General features: G+C 39.3%; 3 protein-coding genes across 4 annotated transcripts in view; 2 read left to right on the top strand and 1 right to left on the bottom strand.

Moving 5' to 3' along the window:
- LOC124633479 (myosin heavy chain, non-muscle) overlaps positions 1-6,307 on the top strand; it is a 67,844-nt gene extending 61,537 nt beyond the window's left edge. Inside the window, exons 23-29 of one of the 2 annotated variants that reach the window (XM_047168709.1) lie at positions 157-411; positions 764-883; positions 1,303-1,452; positions 1,888-2,070; positions 2,697-2,860; positions 3,304-3,374; positions 3,897-6,307. In XM_047168709.1, the coding sequence (XP_047024665.1) occupies positions 157-411; positions 764-883; positions 1,303-1,452; positions 1,888-2,070; positions 2,697-2,860; positions 3,304-3,346 (915 nt within the window). In that variant the 3' untranslated portion in view covers positions 3,347-3,374; positions 3,897-6,307. The remainder of the gene's footprint in view (positions 1-156; positions 412-763; positions 884-1,302; positions 1,453-1,887; positions 2,071-2,696; positions 2,861-3,303; positions 3,375-3,896) is intronic. The other variant, XM_047168708.1, reaches the window with a different exon arrangement.
- A 1,584-nt stretch (positions 6,308-7,891) lies between these two features.
- On the top strand, positions 7,892-10,033 carry LOC124633485 (inositol monophosphatase 1). Its single transcript, XM_047168721.1, has one exon. It carries the CDS (start codon positions 8,057-8,059, stop codon positions 8,873-8,875), a length of 819 nt encoding a protein of 272 aa, XP_047024677.1. The 5' UTR covers positions 7,892-8,056; the 3' UTR covers positions 8,876-10,033.
- On the bottom strand, positions 9,489-22,497 carry LOC124633480 (chorion peroxidase-like). Its single transcript, XM_047168710.1, has 11 exons — positions 22,249-22,497; positions 16,443-16,577; positions 15,975-16,314; positions 15,289-15,508; positions 14,624-14,801; positions 14,265-14,392; positions 13,886-14,068; positions 13,338-13,665; positions 13,123-13,254; positions 11,317-13,038; positions 9,489-11,026 (listed from the first exon to the last, which is right to left on the bottom strand). Exons 2-11 carry the CDS (start codon positions 16,514-16,516, stop codon positions 10,870-10,872), a joined length of 3,462 nt encoding a protein of 1,153 aa, XP_047024666.1. The 5' UTR covers positions 16,517-16,577; positions 22,249-22,497; the 3' UTR covers positions 9,489-10,869.
- Between the last annotated feature and the right edge of the window lie 2,721 nt (positions 22,498-25,218).

The raw sequence follows: 25,218 nt of genomic DNA, 5'->3' as shown, positions 1-25,218 counted from the left end.
ATTCTCTTGTCTGTGTCAACGACGCTGAGTGGTCAAATATGTTTGGAAACATAAGTGTTTCCAATATTATCCATACCATGTATTATGCTCGTCTGATAGGTTATACGAAAACAATTTGATCTTTGTTTAATACTTTCCTATTTATCTGTGTTCCAGGTGAAAGAAGACGCTGCAAAACAAGTGAAGAAACTCCAGCAGCAGCTCAAAGAGGCGGCTCGCGAGGCGGAGGAGGCGCGCGCCGGGCGCGAGGAGGCGGCGGCGGCGGCGCGCGAGGCGGAGCGGCGCGGCAAGGCGCTGGAGGCCGAGGCGCTGGCGCACGCCGAGGAGCTGGCGGCCGCCGAGCGCGCGCGCCGCCAGGCCGAGGCCGAGCGCGACGACCTGCTCGACGAGCTCAACAACACCGCGGCCAAGGTGCGTAACGACCTATGTGACTGACGGGACACTGGACTGTCTGTTGGTTGAACAATTATGATTATGATAAGTGAAGGACGCAAAGGTTACGATGTCCAACACATTTCTGGCCATCACATAGTTTAGAAATGGCCAGAATTGTTCATGCTTTTGAAGCATCAACTATTCTATGGTCGACTACACGAGTAAATATCAAAGATGCTGAAGAAATGTTTCACAGTTTTATAGAACATCATCATGGCGTAGATTCACATGTTCTTACTTTTATTTTCTTTTATGCATCTTCGAAATATTATTAGTACAAAAACTTCATCACTTATAATAACTAACGTATAAAACTTTGTTTCAACAGAGTACACTTCTCATCGATGAGAAGAAACGTCTGGAGGCGCGGATATCGGCGCTGGAGGAGGATCTCGACGAGGAGCAGTCCAACAACGAGATACTTAACGACAGGCTCAGGAAGTCACAGGTACATCAGTTTTACAATAACTAACACATATTTTTTCAGAAAAGGTGTAGATCAACGTTTAGAAAAAGACTATAATATAGGAAGTAGATATGCGGACTGCTCAATGACACCTTTGCTACTCATGAAAATAAATTATATATCCTTTCAATTTTAATGAATCACTCAAACTATTCATATTTTTTTTGTCAATTTTTGAGCTATTAGCACACAGACACACGATACAGAAGACATTAGCCGATGGTACACTAGTACACGGGAGCCACGCTTTTCAGGGAATCTCTACGGATTTTCCCGTGCGTGTTTGGGCGTTCTTTGATTTATCATATAATGTAGTGCTCATCAAATTCTAAACAGAATACAAAATGTATGCTTTAGCATCCATTTATTACTTTTTTACTTATTTATTAATTCCCTTTTAGAACCAAATCGACCAGCTGACGATGGAGCTGGGCACGGAGAAGTCGGCCACGCAGAAGCTGGAGAGCGGCAAGCTGGTGCTGGAGAGACAGAACAAGGAGCTCAAGGCCAAGCTCGCCGAGCTCGAGACTGCCGCCAGGACTAAGACTAAGGTATGGAGGATTTTTTAATATAGGGGAGATTTATGGGTATTGTTTACGAGGATTTTCAAATAAAAGCTATTTAGTGCACTGTGTGATCCAATCAATTGATTTTATCCGTGCATTGTATAGTGTAGGCAGGCTTGAAATCCTTTGTTTCGGTGTTCTTTCCAGCTTTAACTTAACCTTGTGGTCTGGATGCCATCTCAGTGAAATAAGAATTATTTTTCTTGTGAGAAAATCTACATGTAAATAACACTTTTTAACTTCGTTAATAATTGAATTGTTGGTTATCAGGTTACCCAGATAAATGGGTTGAGAAGAGAGTGTTTATGCTGTTCCATGGAAAACACTGGTTTGACATGAAGCCCGCTGATCCACACAGTCAGAAACAATTGTCATAAAAACTTCTAGCATAATATCTTAATATTTATATTGTTTCCCCAGGGCGTAATCACCTCCCTGGAGCTGAAGGTGGCGAACCTTGAGGAGCAGCTTGAGGCGGAGTCCCGTGAGCGGCTGGCGCAGCAGAAGGCGTCGCGCAAGCTGGACAAGAAGATGAAGGAGCTCGCGCTACAGCTCGACGAGGAACGCAGACATGCAGACCAGTACAAGGAACAGATCGAGAAGGTGATTAATGCTCATTTAATTATAACATTTGTGCCCATTTTCACCAACAAATACCTAAATTTAGGGATCCCCAAGAGCATTTAGGGAACACTTTACTAGAATTTCGTTTTCACCAAAGTTTAAGTATCCCTTATAAACCTTTGTTATTGGGGGAGCCCTTATTCTAAGTGACACTTTGTTAGGAAAAATGTTAAACAAACAAACATTTAGTCGCGTTTGTGACGCATAAAAACAAAACAGAACAAGCTAAAACATGGTAACACATGGAAACTGTGGTTAAGAGGGGGTGGGTGAAAACGGGCATTACTGTTTCACCCGCGTCTTGGAGGTACGTCTTCCAAAGACCACTGTGGGACCACTTGTACCCAGAGCTCATATTAACATATTGTTTATGTTTCACTCGAGGATATTTTTTAAATCGGTTCAGTAGTTACGTCGCCTTTAGTATAGAACTAAACAACAAAAAAAATGGTTCCTTTTTTGTATTTTTATTTCATTTATTTATTTCATCAAATCTTCGTCGAACAAAAGACAAAATTAAAATGTTTTTTCTTCATCAATTCAATAAAAGTTGATGTAAGTTCCTTTGGTAATATACGAGTAATGACCATGTGTTTGTATTCCAGATGAACGTCCGCGTGAAGGCGCTGAAGCGTCAGCTGGACGAGGTGGAGGAGGAGGTGCAGCGCGAGAAGGTCGGCAAGCGCAAGGCGCAGCGCGAGCTGGAGGACATGCTGGAGACGCACGAGACCCTCACGCGCGAGTGCAACAACCTGCGCAACAAGCTCAGGTACACCTCACGAAACTACCCATGTCTTACCCCGGGATCTACGACGTGTTGCGTCTGTTGGCCGGCGTGATCTTTCAGATACCTAGTCAAATTCTACTTTTCCGTTCTTCCTTCAATTCCGTTTCCCTACCCTTGACTTGTAATTGGCTAGCAATTGGCAGGTGTTGGAAGCTCGTCGTTTTGCCAATAGCTATAGATTCACGGACTGATACTGAGTTAACTTACGCAAAATTGTTGATCTTGATCCTGAAATTATTTTTCCCAATGAAGGAGCAGAGTGATAACCTACAGTTACGAATCATGCTTTCGAAGCGAATATTCCCCTTCCCCCGTCCCTGATCCCAAGCCGAACGGATCTACCAATATTTGTAACTTAACAAGGTAATATGCCGAAATTTATACATGATGTGTGTAGATGAAAGTTGTTGTATTATTTCCGCTAGGCCGTCGTTTGCTGACGACGAAACAGCTAGCGACTTGGAGTAACGAGCACGGAGCGAGCGACTAGCGGCAGGTACAGGGTCGAGCGAGCCTCGAGGAATACATGTGGAATGCGGGCTTTATCTTACAAACTTCTTACCGGCCATTGCTTGAAATATTCACTCTGCCATCACCGAATGAACGAATGGGAACAACATCATGGAACGAACAACTTCATTTCATTATTGTGTCGTTATTTTCAAATTTGGTTTTTTAACCTAAGCTGGGATTTAAAGACTTCAACAACAAAGTTGACGATTTGAAACTGCGCATTTTGTGGTCGAAATTTTAGCAGGGATTAGTCGCTTTGGAAATAATTGTTTTTATTGTGTCGTCCTTTTTGGAGTTTTTTAGATTTTTGGTATGTTGTACTAGTTGTTTTGGTGTGTTCTTTCGAATAATCTTGCGTTACTTATTAATTGCATACAGTGCACAGAATGAATGATTTTACTAGCAATTAATATAGACCTATCTAAAAGAACTAATTCAACGTTGACCTAGCTCATATTGTTATATTTTATTCATATTAAAATGTATGTTATTGTTTGTATTGCAGACGAGGCGGCGGCGGCATCGGTCTGTCGGGCGCGTCGTCGGCGTCGCGCATGAAGCGCACGTCGCTGGCGCCGGGCGCCGGCTCCGGCGACGAGTCCTTCGACGACGTCAACGACACCACCAACAGCGTCGAGTAGCCGCCGCGCCACCGCCACGCCACCGCCGCGCCGGCCCGGCCTCTAGCTCAGCAACACGACGCCTCCACGCTTCAAAATCTCTCACAAGCGAAACATGCGCGTTTCTATATCGTGTTGCTGAACTAGGGTCGAAACGTACACGGCGACGGTGACGTTACGACCACGTGACTGCTACATGTAATAGCTTATGTGAAGTTCTGTGTTCTTCTGTCCAAATGCATGCGTTTTACACCGCAACAGTCTGGTGACGTTAGTTAGAAAACCTTGTCAGTTTCAGACTATTGTGGAGCCTTCTCAAAAAGCATGTAGCGAGAGGGTAAACGGCAATATTAGTAGTATGCAACACATATTACTTATATTTGTTTTTTATAATAAATATTGTCAAACGTGATTAAGTTTCAGTTTAGTGACTTTTTGACCTTAGGCTAAGTAGTTATTTTTTTGAAATTTATTGTTATTATTACTTCTTTCTTTAACTTTACGACGTACTTAATTACTAAAGAATACATGTTCACAATACGCTCTTACATGTAGCCATGTTAATACTACAATCGTATTTTTGTACATAAAATCTTGGGTGAGGGATTATGATATAACCCCGAGTTCACTTTAGCCGTCACATTGAACTAACATGAATGTGATGTAAGACGTTGTACATTCGCTTGACAAACTTACGATTGTACGCGAGTGGCCCATCAGTCAATGTAAATCGAGTTAATGTATGGATATAGCGAACAGCTGAGAACGCATAGGCTTTTGTATCTAATATACGTTTTCTTTCATTGTATAATATTATATATGTACGTGAAATTTTATTGTCATTATGAAATATTTTGAGTACATTTTTTTCTGTTTTAGGTGTATGAATATGTACGCTAATTTATACAACGATATATTTTGTAAACGCATGAAAATTTTTCAACAGAACCTATGGCGCATTATGTACGGTCACGGCTTACTATTGGCGTACACGTTCGTACGCCTAGAACAATACTGAATAACGCGGGTGCTCAATTTACACTAAATAAATTGCATTTAAACAGTCGAATCTCTGCAAAACAATAGCAATTGGTGATTAACCCCATCCCAGTATTAAACTATACATTCCTTACAATCGAGATTTTCACTTTGCCCAGACAAAGTCGGACGGGTAGATTGTTAAATTACTCATTGGGTGATATTTGTAATGAAATTTTTTAAAAGTATTATTAAATTGTGGCAAAATATTACTTATACTGTTTGATGATTGCATTTAAAACGCGACTGAGTAACCAAGACTGTTGTTGCGATTATTGACTCCCCTCCACAATCATTTGTACCGTTTGCCGCCACGTTCCGCCGCGGCGTGAGAGCGCTCAGCACTCGCCGACGCCTACTTTTGGAATCATTTTACACGTTGTCTCTAGCCCCATCCGGTGCACTGAGCGAGCCCGCGTCGCGGCACCAACATCTATACAATGTAAATATAATCAGTGTCAATCACTGAGCGCTTAGTTGCCATACAAATTTTAATGATAGTTGATAAGTAAACTTGTGAGCTTTTGATGTGATGGGGTGTGACGGCGACCTCCGCTCATTGAGCCTAGTTGACTCAAACCAATCACGGTCGGCTCAGTCTTTTAAAATTATATTGAGCACAAAATATAATAACTTTCAAACAGCCAATACAAAGAGTTTTGTGCAAGCATTCTTGCCCAAAATTCTGAGCTGTGTGGAGTTGCACACGTTTTGCTAAGGAACATTCGGCGGTGGGCGAGCCGGCGTCACATCTTATATTAAGTGTTTAACAATAAAGTCCACATCTCCGTAACCTAACATCTTGAATGTAAATACACCTGGCAGGTGGTGTCATGTAAATTGTTTACAAAACGGTATTATTTGTGTCTGCAGGCGAGGGTTTGCGCTAGAACGGCTTGCTCTTATAGACTTAGGTAAGACTCGTAGTAATAAATTGTGGCCTTAAGTTTTCTTTATTATCGACTTAATACGTAAAATGGATTGGAATAGTCTCTTGTAACAGAGGCCTAGTAACTTGTATCGTGCGAGCATTTTTTTATCATTATTTACCAGAGTCTACATGACCACTTTTTTATTCATTATTATAGTTTTCCGAATAATAATATAAAATTTAAATGTAAGTAAACATTGAAGCATAAACTTATTTTACATAAATATTATATTTAATAATTAACAATATTGATAATTGTAAAATTGGCCATAGGTTGTAACAAGTTATCAGTTGGCATGCCAATTAAACAATTTTTCATGATTTTTACATCATTTGTTTTATTTATAGACCCTAATTATTAGGGTGCGTCCACATCTGGCGAATGCGCCGCGAATGCGCAGCACGCGAGCCGATCGCGAGCTGTCCGCGAGCTGCGCGCGTGCATTTTTGTTCGTGCGCCGCTTCTGCTTGGCCCGCGCGCAGCTCGCGCGCGACCTAAGCGCCGCACGCGAGCGGCGCGCAGGCGGCGCGCGACGTCTGCCATCTTCGATAGTACTGAGCCAATATACGGAACTGTAAGGCGATTATCACACTGCCCCGCATGATGCAGCGTAGTGCGTGGATGCGTTTTTTTCCGTTGCTGGTAAATATCTCCGTTTGTATGGAAAACACGCATAGTCCAACACACTGAAAATGCATCCACGCCCGTTCATGCGGATCACGCACATACATGCGGAGAAACACGCACCCCCGCGCGTAGGTGCGGGGCGAAACGCATGGTATGGCACACCGAATCCCGCATTGACGCGCGTGATTTTGAATGGGCGTGACGTGTATATTTGAAAATGGAACTCGATGAGAGCCGCCATGCGTGAATCTACAAAACGCACCTACGCGCGTGAGTGCGCGAAAAACCCGCACGATGATGCAGATCTGCACTCCCGCAGGAACGCGCGTAGGTGCGTCGACACGCAAGATGCAGCGTGATGCGGGGCAGTGTGAAGATCACCTAAGGGCGAGAACTGATTGCGCGCAGATCGCGCGCCGCTCGCGCGCTCTATACGAGCCTTGCGTGAGTTGCGCTGAAGACAAGCACCAAGCTATTGCAGTGACTGCACGCGCGCAGCTCGCGGACAGCTCGCGATCGGCTCGCGTGCTGCGCATTCGCCAGATGTGGACGCACCCTTAAAACAAAAGACGTGAATTGACACAATGATAATTCGACCACTGAAGCTGTGATGCGAGTAGTAACTATAAAAAAGTATATACTATATATTCCTTTGTCTTGTTTACTATAGTAAACAAGACAAAGGAAATGATATAAAACGTTGGTTGTTATTTTTGTGTTGTAAAGCGCAATACACACTGAGCCCGCCGGGCCGCCGACGACATATGTCGGCGGTCTAGTTGGTTTAGTAGTTACTTAAAACAAGTCGGCAAATTTCGAGTGTCACCGGGCAACTGAGCGCAGGCGTACCCAAGCCGCCAATATGTCGGCGGGCAACACGGGGCGCATGTTGCCGACATGATTCTTTTCATACAGGCCGCCGGGCTTTGTCGGCGGGCTCAGTGTGTATTGCTCTTTATGCTGAACAGAGGAACATGGAATGAAGTGGATACGGAGGGTAGTTACCGTTCGTTTCATAGTTAGAATAGTAGTCAAAACTGTAATGGGAACAAAATCTATAGTTCCCTCGGGAAGTTCTCAGGGTGCAGATTACTGCGGACACTACGGGTTACAAATGAAGTGGCGAGCAAAATCCAGTGTATAATAGCATAAATTGACCCAAAATAATTTTATTTATTTTCGTGTCTTTTTGGTAGCTATAAGTCGTATCGTGAAAACAAGAATTTTGCGTGGAACGAAATCAATCTGACGGGAAGGAGGAAGACATCAATGACATTGACTTGACACTGACAGTTATTAGAATTCATACGATTGAGTTTAGTTTACCTTTGCAAATAACTTCTGCGAATCCCTTTTAGATTGCAATCATTATCATTTACGGAACTGTAAAGCGATTATCGCTTTACTTTATCCATACATCACCAGTTAAAAGTCACTTTTCATTCAAAATGGATAAAATAGACGAATATTTCGATGTTGCCTTATCACTGGTTAAATCCGCTGGAAACCTTATAAGTGAGCACGTAAGTGGCTGCAAAGTCTTCGAGAAGAAATCCTGTGACATCGACCTTGTTACTGAAATAGATAAAAAGGTGGAGGAGACGCTTATTGGGGGCCTCTCGAAACATTTCCCAGATCATAAGTTTATTGGTGAAGAGTCTGTGGCTAGCGGGGTAAAATGCGAGCTGACGGACGCCCCGACGTGGATCATCGATCCAGTAGACGGAACTCTGAACTTTGTGCATGGTTTCCCGCACTGCTGCATATCCTTGGGCCTGGCAATCAACAAGGAGTGTGTAGCCGGTATTATCTACAATCCGAACCTGCAGCAACTGTTTACCGCCAAGAAGGGTCAGGGAGCGTTTCTGAACGGCAGACAGATACACGTGTCACAAGTTACTGAGCTTCGTAATGCTCTCGTTGCATTTGAAGTTGGCACCAGCAGAGATGAGGAGAGATGTAAAATTGTGTTTGAGAACTTCAAGCACGTTGTGAGCAAAGGTCACGGCCTGCGGGCGCTGGGCTCTGCTGCCTTGAACATGGCAATGGTGGCCATGGGTGGAGCTGATGCTAACTTTGAAATTGGCATCCATGCATGGGACATAGCTGCGGGAGACATTATAGTGAGAGAAGCTGGTGGAGTGGTCATAGACCCGGCAGGAGGACCTCTTGACTTGCTCTCACGCAGGGTCCTGTGTGCCAGCACTCCACAACTGGCCCAGGAATTAGCCAAAACGCTGGTACAGTTTTACCCAGAAAGGGATTAAAGAATATTCAATTTAGCTAAATGTATAATAAATGTTCAGTGTTACTGCCAAAAATATTTATGTACCTAAAACCTTATTAAGAGATACACATGGTTTAAGAAAAAAAGTATTTTATTTACTTAATAATTGGCCTATTTAATAGGTGACCATTTAGTGCAATTATACATTAAGTTATTTTTGTTTGTAAATGTCAGCAAATTGGACAGTACTTATTTTTATCTTTAGACTATATTTACAAAAGTTTTCTGTGATTTGTTTTGATTCTCATAATTTATTACTGCTATATGTTATTCTCAGGAACAGGAAAGTTTGTATCGCTAATGTAATCATTGTATGTTCTACTGTACAGTATAACGTCTTTCATATTTGATAAACAGAGCTTGTTTGATATTCAGAACATGTCTGACTAATATTGCATCAGTTATGAATCACATTATTATATAATGAAGTTGATTATGCAAGGATAGTAAGCGTAAACTACCTAGGATTTTGTACTTGCTATAGTGCAAATATGTTTCAATATGCGACACAATAGAGATATCTATTACCTTAAGTAGAAGATTAATAAGGAGTGTCAGCAGAATTATGTGTATTGAAAGAAAAAAAATTGGTATCAGTTTAAAATAATTTAATCACAATATTTGATGTAATCAATAAATTATCAAGAATTAACTGAATTGTCACGTTGAAAAGTGATAATAAAATACAATCATACTTGTAAATGCTAACAATTTGATTGATTTACTTATTATACTGTGTGTACCTTAAATTAATTTGTCTGTTAATGTAATATTGTGTTTAGATTCATTTTAATGTATAGAATAAGAAGTAATTATTTATTGATAACAAATTAAATGAAATCTGCCATTTAATGGCCAGAAAACAAAGCAAAAATATTGTGAAAACTTAAATACTTAAGACAACTAGTAGGTAAATTAAAAATAATATAAAAACATACCTATTGGTATATTAATGAAATATAATTATTTATTAATGTTTTAATCCGAACAGTCTTTGTCATTGTGCGAGTTGTCAGTCAGTTTGTCAGTACTTATATAAACTTTGTCATGACGAGATCTAGTATAAAAATGTTACTATGTAATGTCAAGTAAATAACCATGTGAGTTGATGTCGTAAATAAAAATATATTTTGTCCTACTGCGTTGTTGTCTCTTTAGTCACGTCACGTTATTCGTCAGTCAAATTAGTAGTTTTGTCAGTCAGGTCAGTTTAGACGTATTTTTGTCAATGAAGTCAGTTAAAGTTCAGTCACATTGAGTCAGTCATTTGACATATTTGTCAAGATTTTACCTATAAGCAGGTAGTTCATATACTCTTGATACTGTATACTGTTAGTTATCGTAAGCAACTTGTGTAGTACTGTACGTCATAAGTTTTGCCATAGATGTTGAGTAAATCGAGTCATTGTTCATTGTCGAAGCTCAATCAACATTCTAGTCATGTGTGCGTGTTTTACAGTCGGTGCCGAAAGTCATTTGGTACGTAGGTGTCTTGACTACTACTTCTTCGAACTCTGTCGAATCGGTCGTCTCAGTCAAGTCGGTTGGTCCATTGGTCAGTTTGTCAGTCAGTCGTATTTGGTCAAGTCGGGTCATTTCATTAACTCAGTCACATTAGCTACAATTCAATGTCAGTCTAGTATTTTTGTCAGCCATCGATTAAAGTTATTGGTCAGTCTATAATTTAGGGAAGGTAAAGTCATTATCAAATCATGTCATTTAGTAGTCACGTCAGTCAAGCGGAAAATACCAAAACGAGCTATTAATAGATTATTTCATAATAAATTTTAATTTTATTTCAGGCCCATAACGCCCACTTTCTTAAAACGAAATAGGCACAAAAAAGCTAATTTCATTGCCTACATTCATAACTTTATCACAAAATATTTCAACATTACAAATTCAATATTGGCTCTTACACTTATCTAATTAATTGGAACTAAGGCAAGATTTCGTCTAAAACATGGAGATGCGTCAATGCCTCCCAAGTCCTGGTCTTCGTCTCCTGAAGCTGTTGAAGGCTATGGGTGTGGGTATCTCCTTCAGGGCGTAAGGATCTGTCTTGATGGTCGGCATGCTGTGCTGTTCAGGTAGATCCAAGTTCTCGTCGTAAACGGCCCATTGTGATGGACTGGAAAAGAAAGTCATATAAATGAGGAGCAAGTTAAGATTCTTCAATTTCCTATTTTCAAATTTGTAACTAGTTAAATAATTAGCTTGCTTCTTGTGATTATATTATTGCCGCAGCTATTGCTGATAATTAAACATGTGAAAACAATGTTATCTATGCAAATCTAGCTTGAAGGTTGAACTGCACTTGAGATGATGTAGGAAATTGATATGTGGAAGATAACATGTGCAACATAATTATGTGAAATATTAATTTTAATTCCGATTTTTCTAAACTAAGTTCTTACTCACCTGTTCTCACTGGGTATTACTTGAAAGGCTACAGATGGAGTCTTAGCTGGACTTGAAGGCTTCACTCTGTTTCTATGTCGGCTCGGCACATTAGACTTTACTTCTATGTCTTCTAAGGACGCCATCTTGTCTACTGCAGATCTCTCTTCTATATTGACCTCACGGTCACCAAGATTATTGTACCCATCTGTTATGACCTCTCTTTTCTCTTCTTTATTTGGCTGACCAGAAGGATTCTTGTCAGTGTTAGAGTATTTGTGAAGAACATTCCTAATGTAATAGTATTTGTTAGTCTGTACCGGTACTTCGTCGTTACGTCTCGTCGGTCTCTGTAAATAAGGCTTAGTTGCGGTCTCGTAAAGGTAAAATGTCGATAGTTTCATATTTTTGTTGTCATTCGCGTCAAAAGTCGAGAAGTCTTTACTTACAGTTTCTGCTTTATGTCTGTCAGCCACTTCTTTGTCAGTCATGTCAGCTTCAATGTCCTTTTTGTCAGTCATGTTTTTGTCAGTCACAGTTTTGTCAGTCATGTCAGTCATTTTCTTTTCAGTAGTGCTAGCTGAACCTTTGTATGTCCCTACGTATCCAAATGTCACAAGTTTATATAAGTCAGTCGTGCTTTCGCTTTTAGTCTCAGGATTGTCAGTCACTTTGGTTTTCTGTGTCACAGTCTCGTCATTGGACCTAGCAGAGGAAGGGTAGCTGATTTTAGTCGTATGAGTCGGTCTATTGTATCTGTAATTGGTCTCTTGATTGTCTTGTCTGTTGTAATAGTAAGGTTTGTTTGGTCGTCTGTATGTGTCGTCATAAGTCTGATATGTTACTTTAACCACGTCCCTGTCAGATGTAGGTCGTCCAGTAGTAGGTCTCCTATTCGATTGTCGCCAAGACTCAGTTGGTCTCGGCACATAGTTGATCAAGTAAGTGTATTTGTCAATGTTCTCAGTCACTGTAATTACTGGTCTGTTATTAGGTCTGCTGTTAGGTCGGTTGTATTGAGGTCTTTTATGTGCAACGTTGTTTATGACAACAGATTGCACTTGTTGAGTGTCTTCCTCATCGTCATATTCATATTCGTCATACTTGGTTGAAGGTCTGCGTCTAGAGTCTACTTTAACGTCGTCAAACCGTCGGCTCTTGTTTTTGAAGTCAAGTTTGTCATCTATCTGTACGTCACGTCTAGTCACGGTGGGTTTAGTCGTTATGTTAGGTTTTACAGTCGTAGTAGTCATGGCATTAGTCAGAGTCAAGTTCAGTTCGTCTTTGTCATTGTCTTTCTGTAGGTCTGTCACGTTTAGTTTGTCAGTCGGGTTCTCTTTAGTCAAACTTTCAATAGTCATGTTTTTGATAGTACTAGTGCTAATGTCAGGCTTCTTTTTGTTTGGCTTAATCGCACCCTTTCCCGCTGTTTTCTTTGTCGTTGTAGGTCTTGATGTCGTTGATGGTTTTTTAGTCGGTTTTGGGCTGGTAGCTTCAGCTTTACTAATATCGTTGTCAGATTCTGAGTCTATTTCAATCCAAGGTGATAAGTCAAAGTTATTAAGCAGTCCATTCTGGCAAGATATTCTGTCATTGTCGGGATTGTCGGTAGAGAGGAAGACGAAAGGTTGGACTGTATCGATGCTGTCTAAAGTGCGACAGAGGACTTGTGCGAAAGAGATCCTACGGATTTGTTGAAGCTGGGCTGGTGTAAATGATGATTCGAAACCTCCGTTTTCGTACCTAAAAGCATAAATTGTATTGCAGGTTAAGTATATCTGAATTTAGTGAGATTTTATTTTATCTAAATTATGTATTGAAACTTACCAAAACCGATCTCCTTTCCTAAGATTGGTGAACTGCTGCGCTATGATACAAGCAAAGGTTGGTCCCACTAAGCCACCGATCACCGGCCTCTCTGCCATGCCCGCCGTGAACAGGTCTATATCATCCACATGCCTGAAATTTCAACACATTGATAAGTACAGCGTACATACAACTGGTACATAATATAATTTTTATTGTGAAAATTGATAACACACCTGTACAAAGTCTTCATCTTTCTCGCAGCTCTAGCTGGCATTACCCTCAGAAGATCATCAAAGTCTTCAATAGCTGACAACCCACATGGTTCCCTCCATGATGTATACGGAGGAACTCCATGGTCCCTCCCTCTTTGGATGTTGATAGCTGCCAAGTCCATGCCGAAGTCGAACTGAGGAGTCTGGAAGAGGTGGTTGGTGAGCTCTTCCGTGATGAATTCGTCGCGTTTCTGGATAGGCTGGTTCAACATGCCGAGGAGCAGACGGTCTACTGCGCCGATAGACCAGATGTTGGATGGGTTACTTAGTTCATCGTGGAGGGATACATCTGGAGAAAAATAAATAATATAATAAATCATATTAATTTGAAAAAAGTATCGGCGCTATTAAAGGCGGAAATTGTTGTTCATTCAAAACATTTAAGGTTATATTTAATTTTGGACTGAAATCTCTTTCTACGTACAGGTTGTCGGCGTCTTTTGGAGGCGGCTTAGAAGACAGAAGATTCTATATTAGAAGAAAGTCTAATGGTGTTCAAAGATACTCACTATTGCTCATAGGCCGATGGAACCTATCGAAGCGCACCATGGAGGACTGCACGAGGCTGTGGCCGAACCTGAAGGCAGCTGAACCGAATGAGCTGGCCGGGCTCGGGTTGATCTTAGGGTTGTAGCCCTTGTAGAAACCCTTCTTCTGCAGCTCGAGCTCGAAGCGATGCATTACTTCGGAACCTGCAAGGATAAAGAGGACAATGTTGATTTGTGTAAAAGTAGGTATGTCATTTGAGTTACAAAGATCTTAATGTACGAAAAATCTGCGATTGCTGAAGTTTCTTTGATTAGAGAACAATGGTAAGGAATTAAGGAAGTCTTACGCGGGAGACAGTTAATTGTTGAAAGAAACTGAAGACAAGAATTCGAAACTCACCTAGCACAATAGGTAAGAACTCTCTGTATGTGATGTGCTGAATCATAGCTCCTACGATCTTGCGTGTTTCTTGGTAGATTTTCTCATCGCTCCAGTGTGGGTTCAAATGCGTTAGCTCTTGTGCCATTCTGGAAATACGAAAAAAATACGTTATATTCGACCTTTTGCCCGATGATGCACATAGAAGAAGTCTTTGAAGTTAAAGCAAGCTTTTACAAACTTGGGGTAGATTTCACGCTGGATCAGTTTATAAGCTTCCCGGTTACTTATTGTGGTACTGAATATTATTTTCCTATTCTTGACAACTGAAGATCGCAAAATGTATTTGTGAATTCTACAAGCAGGATCTCGCTCCTCACCTGTTATGCTGCCTCAGCCACACAATATGCGCGGCCACCAGCCCCGGGTGCTCGTTGACCCTGGCGTCTCCTGACTTGAAGCAGTCGGTGGACACGGCTCCCTTGCGGCACAGCTCGTCACGTCGCTCCGGTGGCAGCACAGGGCGGCGTTGTTGCATTCTGCCGTATTGCAGCATACCTGGGAATAGAAGCCAGTTTAAGAAGGAGTAAAATTGTGCTTTTGAGGTTGCTTTTGATTATTCTTTAGATAATTGTTTCCTAATTCCTTGATGGAGCGAGAGTCAAATCAAATATTCCGTTCTAACATTGGTTTTTTGGTTACTTGGTTACAGTTTGATTTTGGCTAGAATAACATCCCGTTGAAGCAGTAGTTCCCTAGGACAAAGTAGCTCGTCACGTAACCTTGCAAGAGTATGTGGGTCAGCGCTGAAAACCAGCGCTGTTGTCTCGTGCCTGCGTGTGCGCTGCCCCTTTTCACGCATAAGTGACGCAGCTGCAGCGCTTTTCTTTTTTGTTTCACTGTTTGTTTTGTCCATTGTTTTATTTGTTTGTATTTGTGTGTGTTTGTTTTCTGCGTCATTTGTGTGTTAAATAAATTGTTTTTCTTTCTTTCTTTCTTTCTTCTAGTATACAGGTAATAAATAGCCAAACATTTAAAAACTTACCATTCCTAAACAGCCTCAACTTATCGGACTTGGTAGCCGAGCTCCCGTACAGCGGTGACCCGTCGATATACGCAGAAACCTGGTTGAGCTGCTCTCGCCAGCCGAGCGCGCAGTCGTCTCGAGGAGCTGGTGAGGATCGCACGAAGTCCAGGCACCTCACTCCACGAGGACCATAGAACGGGTCTGATGCTGGCACCGGGATGGGGAAGCATTCGGGATGCTGTTGGAAGAAGGAAGAATTTTGTAGCCTTGGGACTGTTACTCAATTTTCCTTACTTTAACAAGTTCTTAACCGACTTCCCAAAAAGTAGGAGGCTCAATTCGACAGCGTATATATTGGGTGCCGCTCCTACAACACAGGTCAGTGAATTACTTAATTATGCAATATACCTTCTTATTAAAAAAAACATCCCACAAATTGAGAACCTCCTCCTTTTTGGGAAGTCGGTTAAAAATGGTGTTCTAACTCTAGCATATTTTTATTTTTTTTACTTATTTTGTTCGAAAAAATCATTATTTTATTTCTCTTTGTGTCAATCGACATAAATTAACCAGTACATTTACGTCTTTAATTTAATGTGATAGATAAGTTACGACACACTTTGTATATGGAAAGTTTTGCAACTGCTTCAATGATTAAAAAAGGGTGAATCTGATAACAATCAGCGAATTAAAAGTTTCCTCACCATAAACTCCTTAGGAACGAAATCCCGGCCACCATCCTTGCAGCACCTGGGCACCGATCCATTAAACCCTCGAGACTGCGACGAAGAAGTCACATCATGGTCCAGGAACTGTCCCCACTGCATCAGCAGATGCGTCACTCCTACTGTCTCAGCGTTCCTGTCCTCATGGATCGTGGAACTGATCTCTCTTGCTGAAGGCAGCTTGGTGCCGAAGATGGACCTCCTAGCAGCCTGCAGCCCGTCGGAGTAGGAAGGTGCGAGGAAACGCTGCACGGGGGTCATGGTGGATCCCCAGCGGGGACGGTTGATGTTGTTGCAAGTTCCATCATGAGTGCGGTATCTGGAAGTGTAAAATATTCGTCATCAACGTTGTTTAACTTCAACTATTATAGTTGTAAATGTGGCAAAGTCCAGACTGGCATGTGTCATGAACTACGTCAAATTCAAAATAGTGATTGAAAAGATTACCTTTTAGAAGCGGGAGGGCACTTAGGAGCTCCTCTTAGAGGGCAGTGCTGCATCAGGGATGACTGCCTCATCATACTCGCCGTCGGGAACTGAGTCTCCTCCTCGCGACCTTCCAGACCCTCGCCATTGCCACCGCTGTAACAAGCAGAACATATGGGTTAAGTAAGATGTTATTGTTTAAAGTTAGACAGACAGTTATTGAGTTTAGAACAATTTCAGAAGTTGAGTCTACAAGCTTAATTATTGAGTGTTCGTCAGAATGGCCGGACACCTCTGTCCAGTCACTGGTACTAATTGCTATCCTCGTAGTTCTGACCGCTCTGAGATTAAAATTGTCTGTCTTAATTTTATTTTTGTAAAATTTTCGAAACACGAAAGTTCCGTTATACTACAAAATTGAAAAATAAGATACCACCATCTACTTGAATAAATATTACGGAGGCCACGTCAAACTAACTCAAGTATAGGCACATTAATTAACTAACGTAAACAATATCACTAGTAATGACTAGTATTGTAATACATGTTAATGGCAGTCGCGTGTTGCGGTGAGATCTTAAACCAATTAATTATCCGGTGCGGCGAACCTCAAGCATTATATAACGCGATGTATCAATTGCAAATGTAACCGCCTTGGATTAATTTGTGGGTTACGCTTCTAGTTAATCAATGTTTGTGGCTTATTAATATCTATGCATAGCTTAGTACAGATTATTCTAGGTTCATCGTTTGTAGTCAAGGTATTCCTATCATAGATAAATTCCAAGTTAAGAATCTGTACATAACTAGGTATTTTTGAAAAACACTTGTCAAAGACAGGTTATATGCAATTAAGTAAGTAGGTGAGGGATATCGTAATAAGCAATGAAAAATCTAAGACGATAATTTCGTAGTTGCAACATAAATAGATGATACCTATTTGTGCAAATAACATTAAAATAATAAGTGTACGGAGATAATCGCCTCGATCTTACCAACAGTTGCAAATAAATAGCAAACATTGCAAAACTCAACCGGATTCAAAAACGGATTCAATTTAAAATCGTGATGAGCAGTTCAACTATTACCTTACAAGACGCACTTGTTTTGCAATAAGACCCGTTCGCAAAGGTCAATACTAAAAGGCCATATATTTAACTATTAAGTAAATAACTAATTATAAACGACATAGATAGATAGATAGATAGATAGATTATGCTTTATTGTACACCAAGAAAAAAGAAAATTTACAACACAGGACATCACAATACACAAAGAAGAGTACAAATGGCGGTCTTATCGCTAATCAGCAATTTCTTCCAGACAACCTTTGGATGGAGTTTATCTGCAGAATAGTTTAAAAATGGGTAGTTTAGGGTGTACATATAATTGATAAATATACGATAAATACTAAAGATATAGAAAATAAATAGTCAATAAACGATAAAATATATAAAATACATGTAATAATAGTAGAAAAAATTAAGATAAAAGAATAACAATACAGCGACAGTAGTCATTGAGCCAGATAGTGATCCTTCACCATTTTTTTGAACACTGCAATCGACTGCGCCCGTCTTATTGCCACTGGCAGTGCATTCCACAGACGAGTGGCCTGCACAACGAACGATTTGTCGTAAAATGACGTAAAGTGCACTGGCATCTTCAGTTTTAGATTTTCTGATGACCTGAGTGATCTTGAATGCGTATCACAAACAAACTCAAAACGACTGTTGAGATAAGCGGGGGACGTAGGGTGAAAAAGAATACTATATAGCAAGGAGAGTATATGAGCGTTCCGGCGAAGTCGTATTGGAAGCCACTTGAGCTTAACACGAAATTCTGACACATGATCATATTTGCGTAAACCAAATATGAATCTTATACAAACATTCTGAAGGCGCTCAAGTTTATTTAGCTGGTCCTCTCTGAGATCAAGATAGCTGGCATCAGCATAGTCAAGAATAGGAAGAAGAAGAGACTGTGCAAGCGCAATTTTTGTGGCAATGGGTAGGAAATTTTGTAGCCGTCTTAAGGATCCTGCAGATGCAAATAATCTTCGACTGGTTTCCTGAATCTGCGGCTCCCAGGACATTCGGCTATCAAGGTATACGCCCAAGTTCTTGACCTTATTGCTATAGGGTATTTGGACACTATCATACACGACTTGAGGGAGATTAAACCACTCAATTTTGGAAACCATCCGAGAGCTGCCGATGATAATCAGCTGAGTTTTTAACGGGTTGATTCGAAGCCCGTAGCGCCTGCTCCACTCAGCTATTTCGGAAAGATCTTTATTTATTATTTCGATTGCCTCGGACAGTCCCCCTAACTGGGCTTGCGAGTATATTTGAAGATCATCTGCATACAGGTGGTAGTTGGAAAGCAGTTTATTTGAGATGGAATTTATAAAAATTGCGAACAGTAATGGGGATAAAACGCCACCCTGCGGCACACCAGCTGTTGTTTCACACCACGAAGAGTATTTATCTTCAATGCGAATACGTTGCCGGCGCCCGTACAGGTAACTATGAAACCAATCAATGGCCGTTGGAGATATGTTAAGAGAGCGAAGAATACCAAGCAAAATGTCAAAATCAACGGTATTAAAGGCATTGCTGAAGTCCAGCAGCGCCAGTACCGTTAACTTCCCATCTTCCATGCCCAGCCTGATGTCATCCGTAATATTGACCAAGGCTGTTACTGTACTGTGACCAGGACGAAAACCGGATTGGAAAGGATTAAGAAGTCTATTCTTGGAAAGGAATGAACTTAACTGGTTGTGAATAAGGCGCTCCAGGACTTTGGATAGGAATGGTAATATAGATATAGGGCGATACTCGGAAAAGGATGTGGGATTGGATTTTTTTGGTAAGGGGGTAATTTGGGCCTCTTTCCAAGCATCACACACATATATACTACTTGTTCTTTTCCTACGATTTCACCCTGCGTGTCGGGGGCACAACTGCCCATATCGGGGTAAATACAAGCTGTTGATTTGCATCCGTGCCATATTCAAGGAGGTAATTATGCTAATGATTCTCGACCCAAATCAATAAAAAAATTGGTACGTATTTTTTTTTTCTTTATTTTTTTTTCGGAATTCCGTAAATGTCATCTAGCCTTATTTAAACTTGGCGCGTATGTTACTGGCGTTAAAACCGTGCTGCACCCTCACACAAACTCAAACACAAAGCATACGCAACGATCACTCATAAATTTCATTCATAAAATTGGATTACTTCGGAAATACCACGACATTACAATGACAAAAAAAGCAGTACATATTAGTTATTTCCCATCTACTGTAATTCCAATCGATTATTTACGTATTGTATGTCCTCCTCCTGAGCTATGGCACAAATGCAAATCAACACCTTGTATAGCCTACTTTACTCGGGAAGAGTAGCTTACAGTGAAAAAGCCTTTATAACAATATCCAAAAAAATATTTCCTCTTCTATGAAAACATATTTATATAATAAGAATCCCAAGGTTTGATATAAACTTGGTAGTAAACCTAAAAATTCAAGGGAAAGTGACAATGTATTATGTAAATGGTGTTTCGAAAATCGATGGCGGCGTCACATCGGGTGAAAGTCATTATAAACAATCTCACGTTCTCGGATATTATCAGTTTTCTTCTGTTTAATGATTTGTTTCTGATAATAGCATACTCAAATATAATGCGTGGACGAGGCAAGTGATGTTTAAATAAGACAAAGTAGTAGTAGGATTCAATTTTGAATTCAGGATGATACCTAGGTTTTGAAGAAGGTGATTAAAGCTGATATTAGAAAAAAAACTAAATTATTCTTTAAAGGACAGAATCGAACACAGTATGTGGTGTGGATGTGGTAAGTGAAGGATTTTTAAATAAGTTTAAACGATAGTAAAGTACGAAAAAAACTTTAAAAGGATGGTAGAAATAAATGGAAGCAAAGTTAAGGACTTGGACAAACACACGCAACATAACATGAGGGAAATAAATAGTGAGAATGCACATAATATATTTTAATGAGCATTTACGAAGTAGGAAACGTGTGCGCATTCACGTTTAATTCGATGCACATGAACGAGCTGCATGTTTTAATGCACTTGTGCTATTCACCTTTAATGGTTCAATTCATTTTAATGCTTGAAAATACACGTTTTGTGTTAATTACGTGGTTGTATAAGAGCATACTACAGACTAAACTGTCGATTAGTTGATGCACTTTTTGAAGGTAATCGTGATTTCTATAGAACTTTTTAGCTGTCTAAGACCGTTTGGATATCTGATCTTTATATCACTAATTTGTCTACATATTGATTAATGAACCCGATAAAATTATCAAGCGACTAAAAGTTTTGGGGATGTGGGCCGGCTGTATACAATAGTGCAATGCTGTTAAATAATAAATTATAAGGTACGTACGGTACCTTGGACAGAACTGTTTAACATAAAAAGTAAACTAACGAACATGCCAATTAGTAGCACCTTCAAGTTAATTAATCAAACGTAATTGACACTGAATTTAACCACGCTAATAATATGGGAGAAGTTACTAGCAGATTTTCCTGACACTTACGCGAATATTAGACATTATTCAAAAGATTTCCATAGAGTAAATCTCGTAAATGTTTAATATTGACAAACGTTAAGTGGTTATTTGATACTGATTGCTGTTGAAAGGAAACCGGTAAGTTTAAATGTTTATCTTACTTTTACTATGAAAGGCTTATAGTACTTAATGTATTAGTAATGATAATATTTGTAAATGCGTTAGTGGTAGACATTTGTTGCGAGAGTGTAAAGTTTCGACTTTCAAGATGAACCAAGTATACTTATATGATGTTATGCTGAATATTCTAAAACCTGGATGATTGATTTAATTTACATTTTCACGTGAAAACAATGGAAACTCCGTTAATCCTTTTTTTGTCTTGTAAAATAAGGCTTTGAAAAGAAATAGAGGAACTCTTAGGATTACTTCGTTATCCGCCTGGCCGTCTGTTGTTGCTATATCGTGTTTTCCAAAGAAATTCTATTAAGGTTTATTTTCATTTCATTGTCCATTTACGACTTTCTCTGCCTTATTTCGCAGATTATCTTCCAAAATGAAGGCGTGGCACATAAAACTTTAGCGAGAATAATAGATATTTTTAGAACTTTTTTCGAAAATTTCTTTCAAAATGGAAATACAATACAGAATGTCTGTTTAACATAAAATATCGCATACATGTGATAATATACGTTGATATGTGACCTCGAGTGAAAGTAAATTCACTTTCGCTCACTCACATAACAATTATAGATTTTATACGAGTAGGTATGTATTTGTTTAAATATAGCTTGTTATGAAAGCGAAAGGTTGTTAAAAATATTCGGTTAGTTAAAAAAGGTTTACTTGTTTCACATTGTTTTGCTTACACCGTGAGAATTTGTTAATGAATTTAGAGTGGATATATTGCTTTTTTTAATGTTTTAAAAGTCTTTTGCGTTATTTTTTATGGTAAAGTCGAATAAAATTAAAAGGAAATAATATGTGCATTCAAAAGTATCTAGAAGTTTCGCAATTTAAAATAAATAATAGTTAGATATGAATACATTAATCTATTTATTATAATCAACGTCTAATTTAATTAACATTATTTTTTTAGGCTCAAGGTTTTCTCTCTGAAGGAAGGTCTTAGCTCTATTCTACTTGTTGCGCAAAGTAGCAAATTCATAATTTATAAGTAACAAAAATACATGAGAGTTATTGCAGAGCTTTTTCTAGATTATTCTTTTCATTTATGAAGGACTAATCTAAAAATAATTTAAGATGAAAAAGTGCATTACCAACCTGCATTTCCGCTCCGTAGTCAAGTCCAGTCAGTCAATCCAAGTCAAAAGTCACGTCATATTGTCACACTAGTCACTGTCACGTCACTGGTCAGTCGTAAACATGGTCATCATCAGTCAAAAAAAAAAACACCGTCAAAACATCAATCTCGTCTATGCTTACGATTCAAAAAGAGAATGACTAGAATTTGAATTTGGCGCGGGAGAACGTCAGTGCGCGTGGGGCCGCCATGGCGTCCGCGCGTAACTGTCGTGGGGGGAGGAACGCGCGCGCTCAAATACTACCACTACTACTCGCAAAATGTCGTAATTATAATTTTAAAAGGTGCATGTTGACATTAGCGGGTGCTACGGTACGATAAACAGTATTAAACGATTTGATTTGGAACTGATCAATTCGTTGAAGGGGTTCGATGTCTTTCTGTTGCGTGTTTCGGATGTCAGCTTTTTGCAAGAAGATTTGACAATGCAATCTAGTTATGAAATGGTAATAGACACTTCCTGCGTGATCAATGATTTGACTTGTTAATTTAAATTTAATGAAACGCAAATTGAATTTGTGTCGCCATATTCAATACTGCTTTCAATTTGCAACATTCTTCACAAATTCAGACAAATGCCTTTGCTCATTGTGAAAGTTGATCTTTCGAGGATGCCCAAGGCTGCAAAAGTACATTTATCGGGAAAGCAACTAGTGCAAAGTCGTGTAAGACTAGTACAAAACTATAAAATAAATGAGCCAACCGTTTCCAAGCCGCTTTGAAAGTACTGAAATGCTGATTGCAAAGTTGAGATAATTTGGGAGACTTTAACAGACTTTCTGCTGCAATTTCAATCGTGTTCTTGGCTAAATATTTCAGTACCTAACAAGTATCTTAGGCACGTTTTTAAACGGGTTTCATTATATCCTTAATTTTTATTTCTAGTGCTCCGTTCGAAGTCCCTTTTCTCTAAGAATACTAGTTCTATTCTCATCTAAATGAACCCAAGGGCCAAGGCGATATCACTATAGTCTTAAAATCCTCAAAACCCAAATACTTGATTCCCACTAAACTATATTTATCTGCAAGTGAATGGTCATCGATGCCTGCGTATCGGTGGATCCGCGTGACATTATGACCTTTCATGCTCAGGGCGAGCCAGGTGTGCGAGCAGGTTTGTTTCTCGGCTCTTCATTCACCTTTTCAGATTTTGATTAAATGATTTGGTGTTAAAAAGCAAGATATGAGGATGTATCAGATCATGTATAGAAGAGGTCATGGATAGAGCGAAATGGGCCCCACCATAATGTGGGATATAAATTAGGAATATTAAAGTAATCCTCCTATGGTTTATATCTTCTTCTTCTTTAAAATTTTAAAGACATTTTGAAGACCATTAATGTTTACCTAACAGTAATGAGGATGAGGCATGAAGAGATTTATTGCAGTTTCACCTATAACTTCCGATATTTAATAATTGCGTGTCGGTAATATTAAATCTATTAATGTAAAGAATACAATATGACTAGGTTTCTTTAGTTCAGGTGTTTCTTGAAAACCGTTGGAAAGGCTGCTTTCCAAGTTATTAACTTCCTATAGACTTTGGTTTGTAATGATTATTAATTGTGTAATAGAGCTACGATGCAACATCCTTTGGTTTTAAAGAGTTATACTTTTATGTTTATTTTTCTTTTATTTCTTTGGTCAATACTTATATTATTTGTAAAATATTGCAGAGAGAGAATTTTACCGACCAATTTCACATGGCCGCTTCTGTACTTATAATATATTCCTAAGTATGTACCTCTATCCTCCTTTATCCTAGTTATATCCTTATATCTTACACCTTCGGCTCCACCAGCATTCTGTGGGATCTACTTCGCCTTTATAACATTAGACTCTATTACAGACAACATTCCCTTAAATATTAGCCACAATTTCCTCAACCAGTCTCAATAACTATTCATCTACATACCATCTATCGTAATACAATAAGATCTGTATCTGACCTACATAGAACATCACGTCTGGTCTGTGTAATTGCGCTAATGTTTTTGCTACCGTTGTAAATCAGTGGCAGTGGCCTGTGACTGCGATCTTACTAAACCAGCGGGTTAATGTCAATTATGTGGTCGTTAGACTAGAATCTGATAACCAAGGAGTTTTGTTAATGTTAGACTTGGTTGTTGAAGATAGATCGGCAATCATTCAAGAAGATACAAGATGTGCTTAGTTTGTGGCTCAACGTCAATTTAATAATGTAAAGTTACTACATTATTTTATATATATTTAATGTAAAATTTTGTTAGATTCCCAACCAGACTGGGTAAGACTGGAAAGCAAACTTCAACTTTTGAAAGACTTGTCAGTTGTTCTATGTAGCTTCATTGGTAGATAGATATAATGTACAAGATGATTGGAGTACTACAAGCTTACCCGATTGCGGGATGTGGTCATCTCGGATCGTGGGTGAAATCGCGGAACAGTTAGTATTAACTATGTAAAAGATTTTACATGAAGTCCATAAAAGCAACGGAAAGTTTAATTCGATTGGCAATTTCGCTCTAGTATGTTGTAAGCATTATTTATTACTAACATATAGGTGCAAATGAAAATCTTAGCACACAAAGAGATTGTCTTTAATTAAGTAAGTAATCCAAGTAAATGTATCATCGTTAATTTCAAAGTAATTAGGTATGTCGACACTAGATCGAACAAGTTTTACCATCTCCGAAAGTGTGGAAATAACTTTGAGAGGTATATTTGGAAACATAATATACCTGCGATTTATTTAAAACGGATACTAGTAAAAACATTTTGTCACTAAAAACCTTAGAAACTTTATTTTGTGCCAAAAAAGTGGATCCGAAATTTCAAAATTCGAATCACCTGTCAAACGGTAAAAAAGTTGTTAAAAAAGGTTTTACTCATTTAATGATCTTGGCTGCCATATTGCAATAGATGCTTGTTAATAAAAAAAGTAAAATAAA

Source organism: Helicoverpa zea, chromosome 9 (assembly GCF_022581195.2).
Source record: "Helicoverpa zea isolate HzStark_Cry1AcR chromosome 9, ilHelZeax1.1, whole genome shotgun sequence".
Classification (NCBI taxonomy): domain Eukaryota; kingdom Metazoa; phylum Arthropoda; class Insecta; order Lepidoptera; family Noctuidae; genus Helicoverpa; species Helicoverpa zea.
Note: the sequence above shows the minus strand (reverse complement) of the source record. Positions and strands in the feature narration are given on the sequence as shown.

Coding starts and splice junctions, on each gene's coding strand:
- LOC124633480 (XM_047168710.1), bottom strand. CDS start 16,516: ATGATGAGGCAGTCATCCCTGATGCAGCACTGCCCTCTAAGAGGAGCT. Junction 16,315..16,442: donor TGCCCTCCCGCTTCTAAAAG/GTAATCTTTTCA, acceptor TTACACTTCCAG/ATACCGCACTCATGATGGAA. Junction 13,666..13,885: donor CCATCGGCCTATGAGCAATA/GTGAGTATCTTT, acceptor ATTTTTCTCCAG/ATGTATCCCTCCACGATGAA.
- LOC124633485 (XM_047168721.1), top strand. CDS start 8,057: ATGGATAAAATAGACGAATATTTCGATGTTGCCTTATCACTGGTTAAA.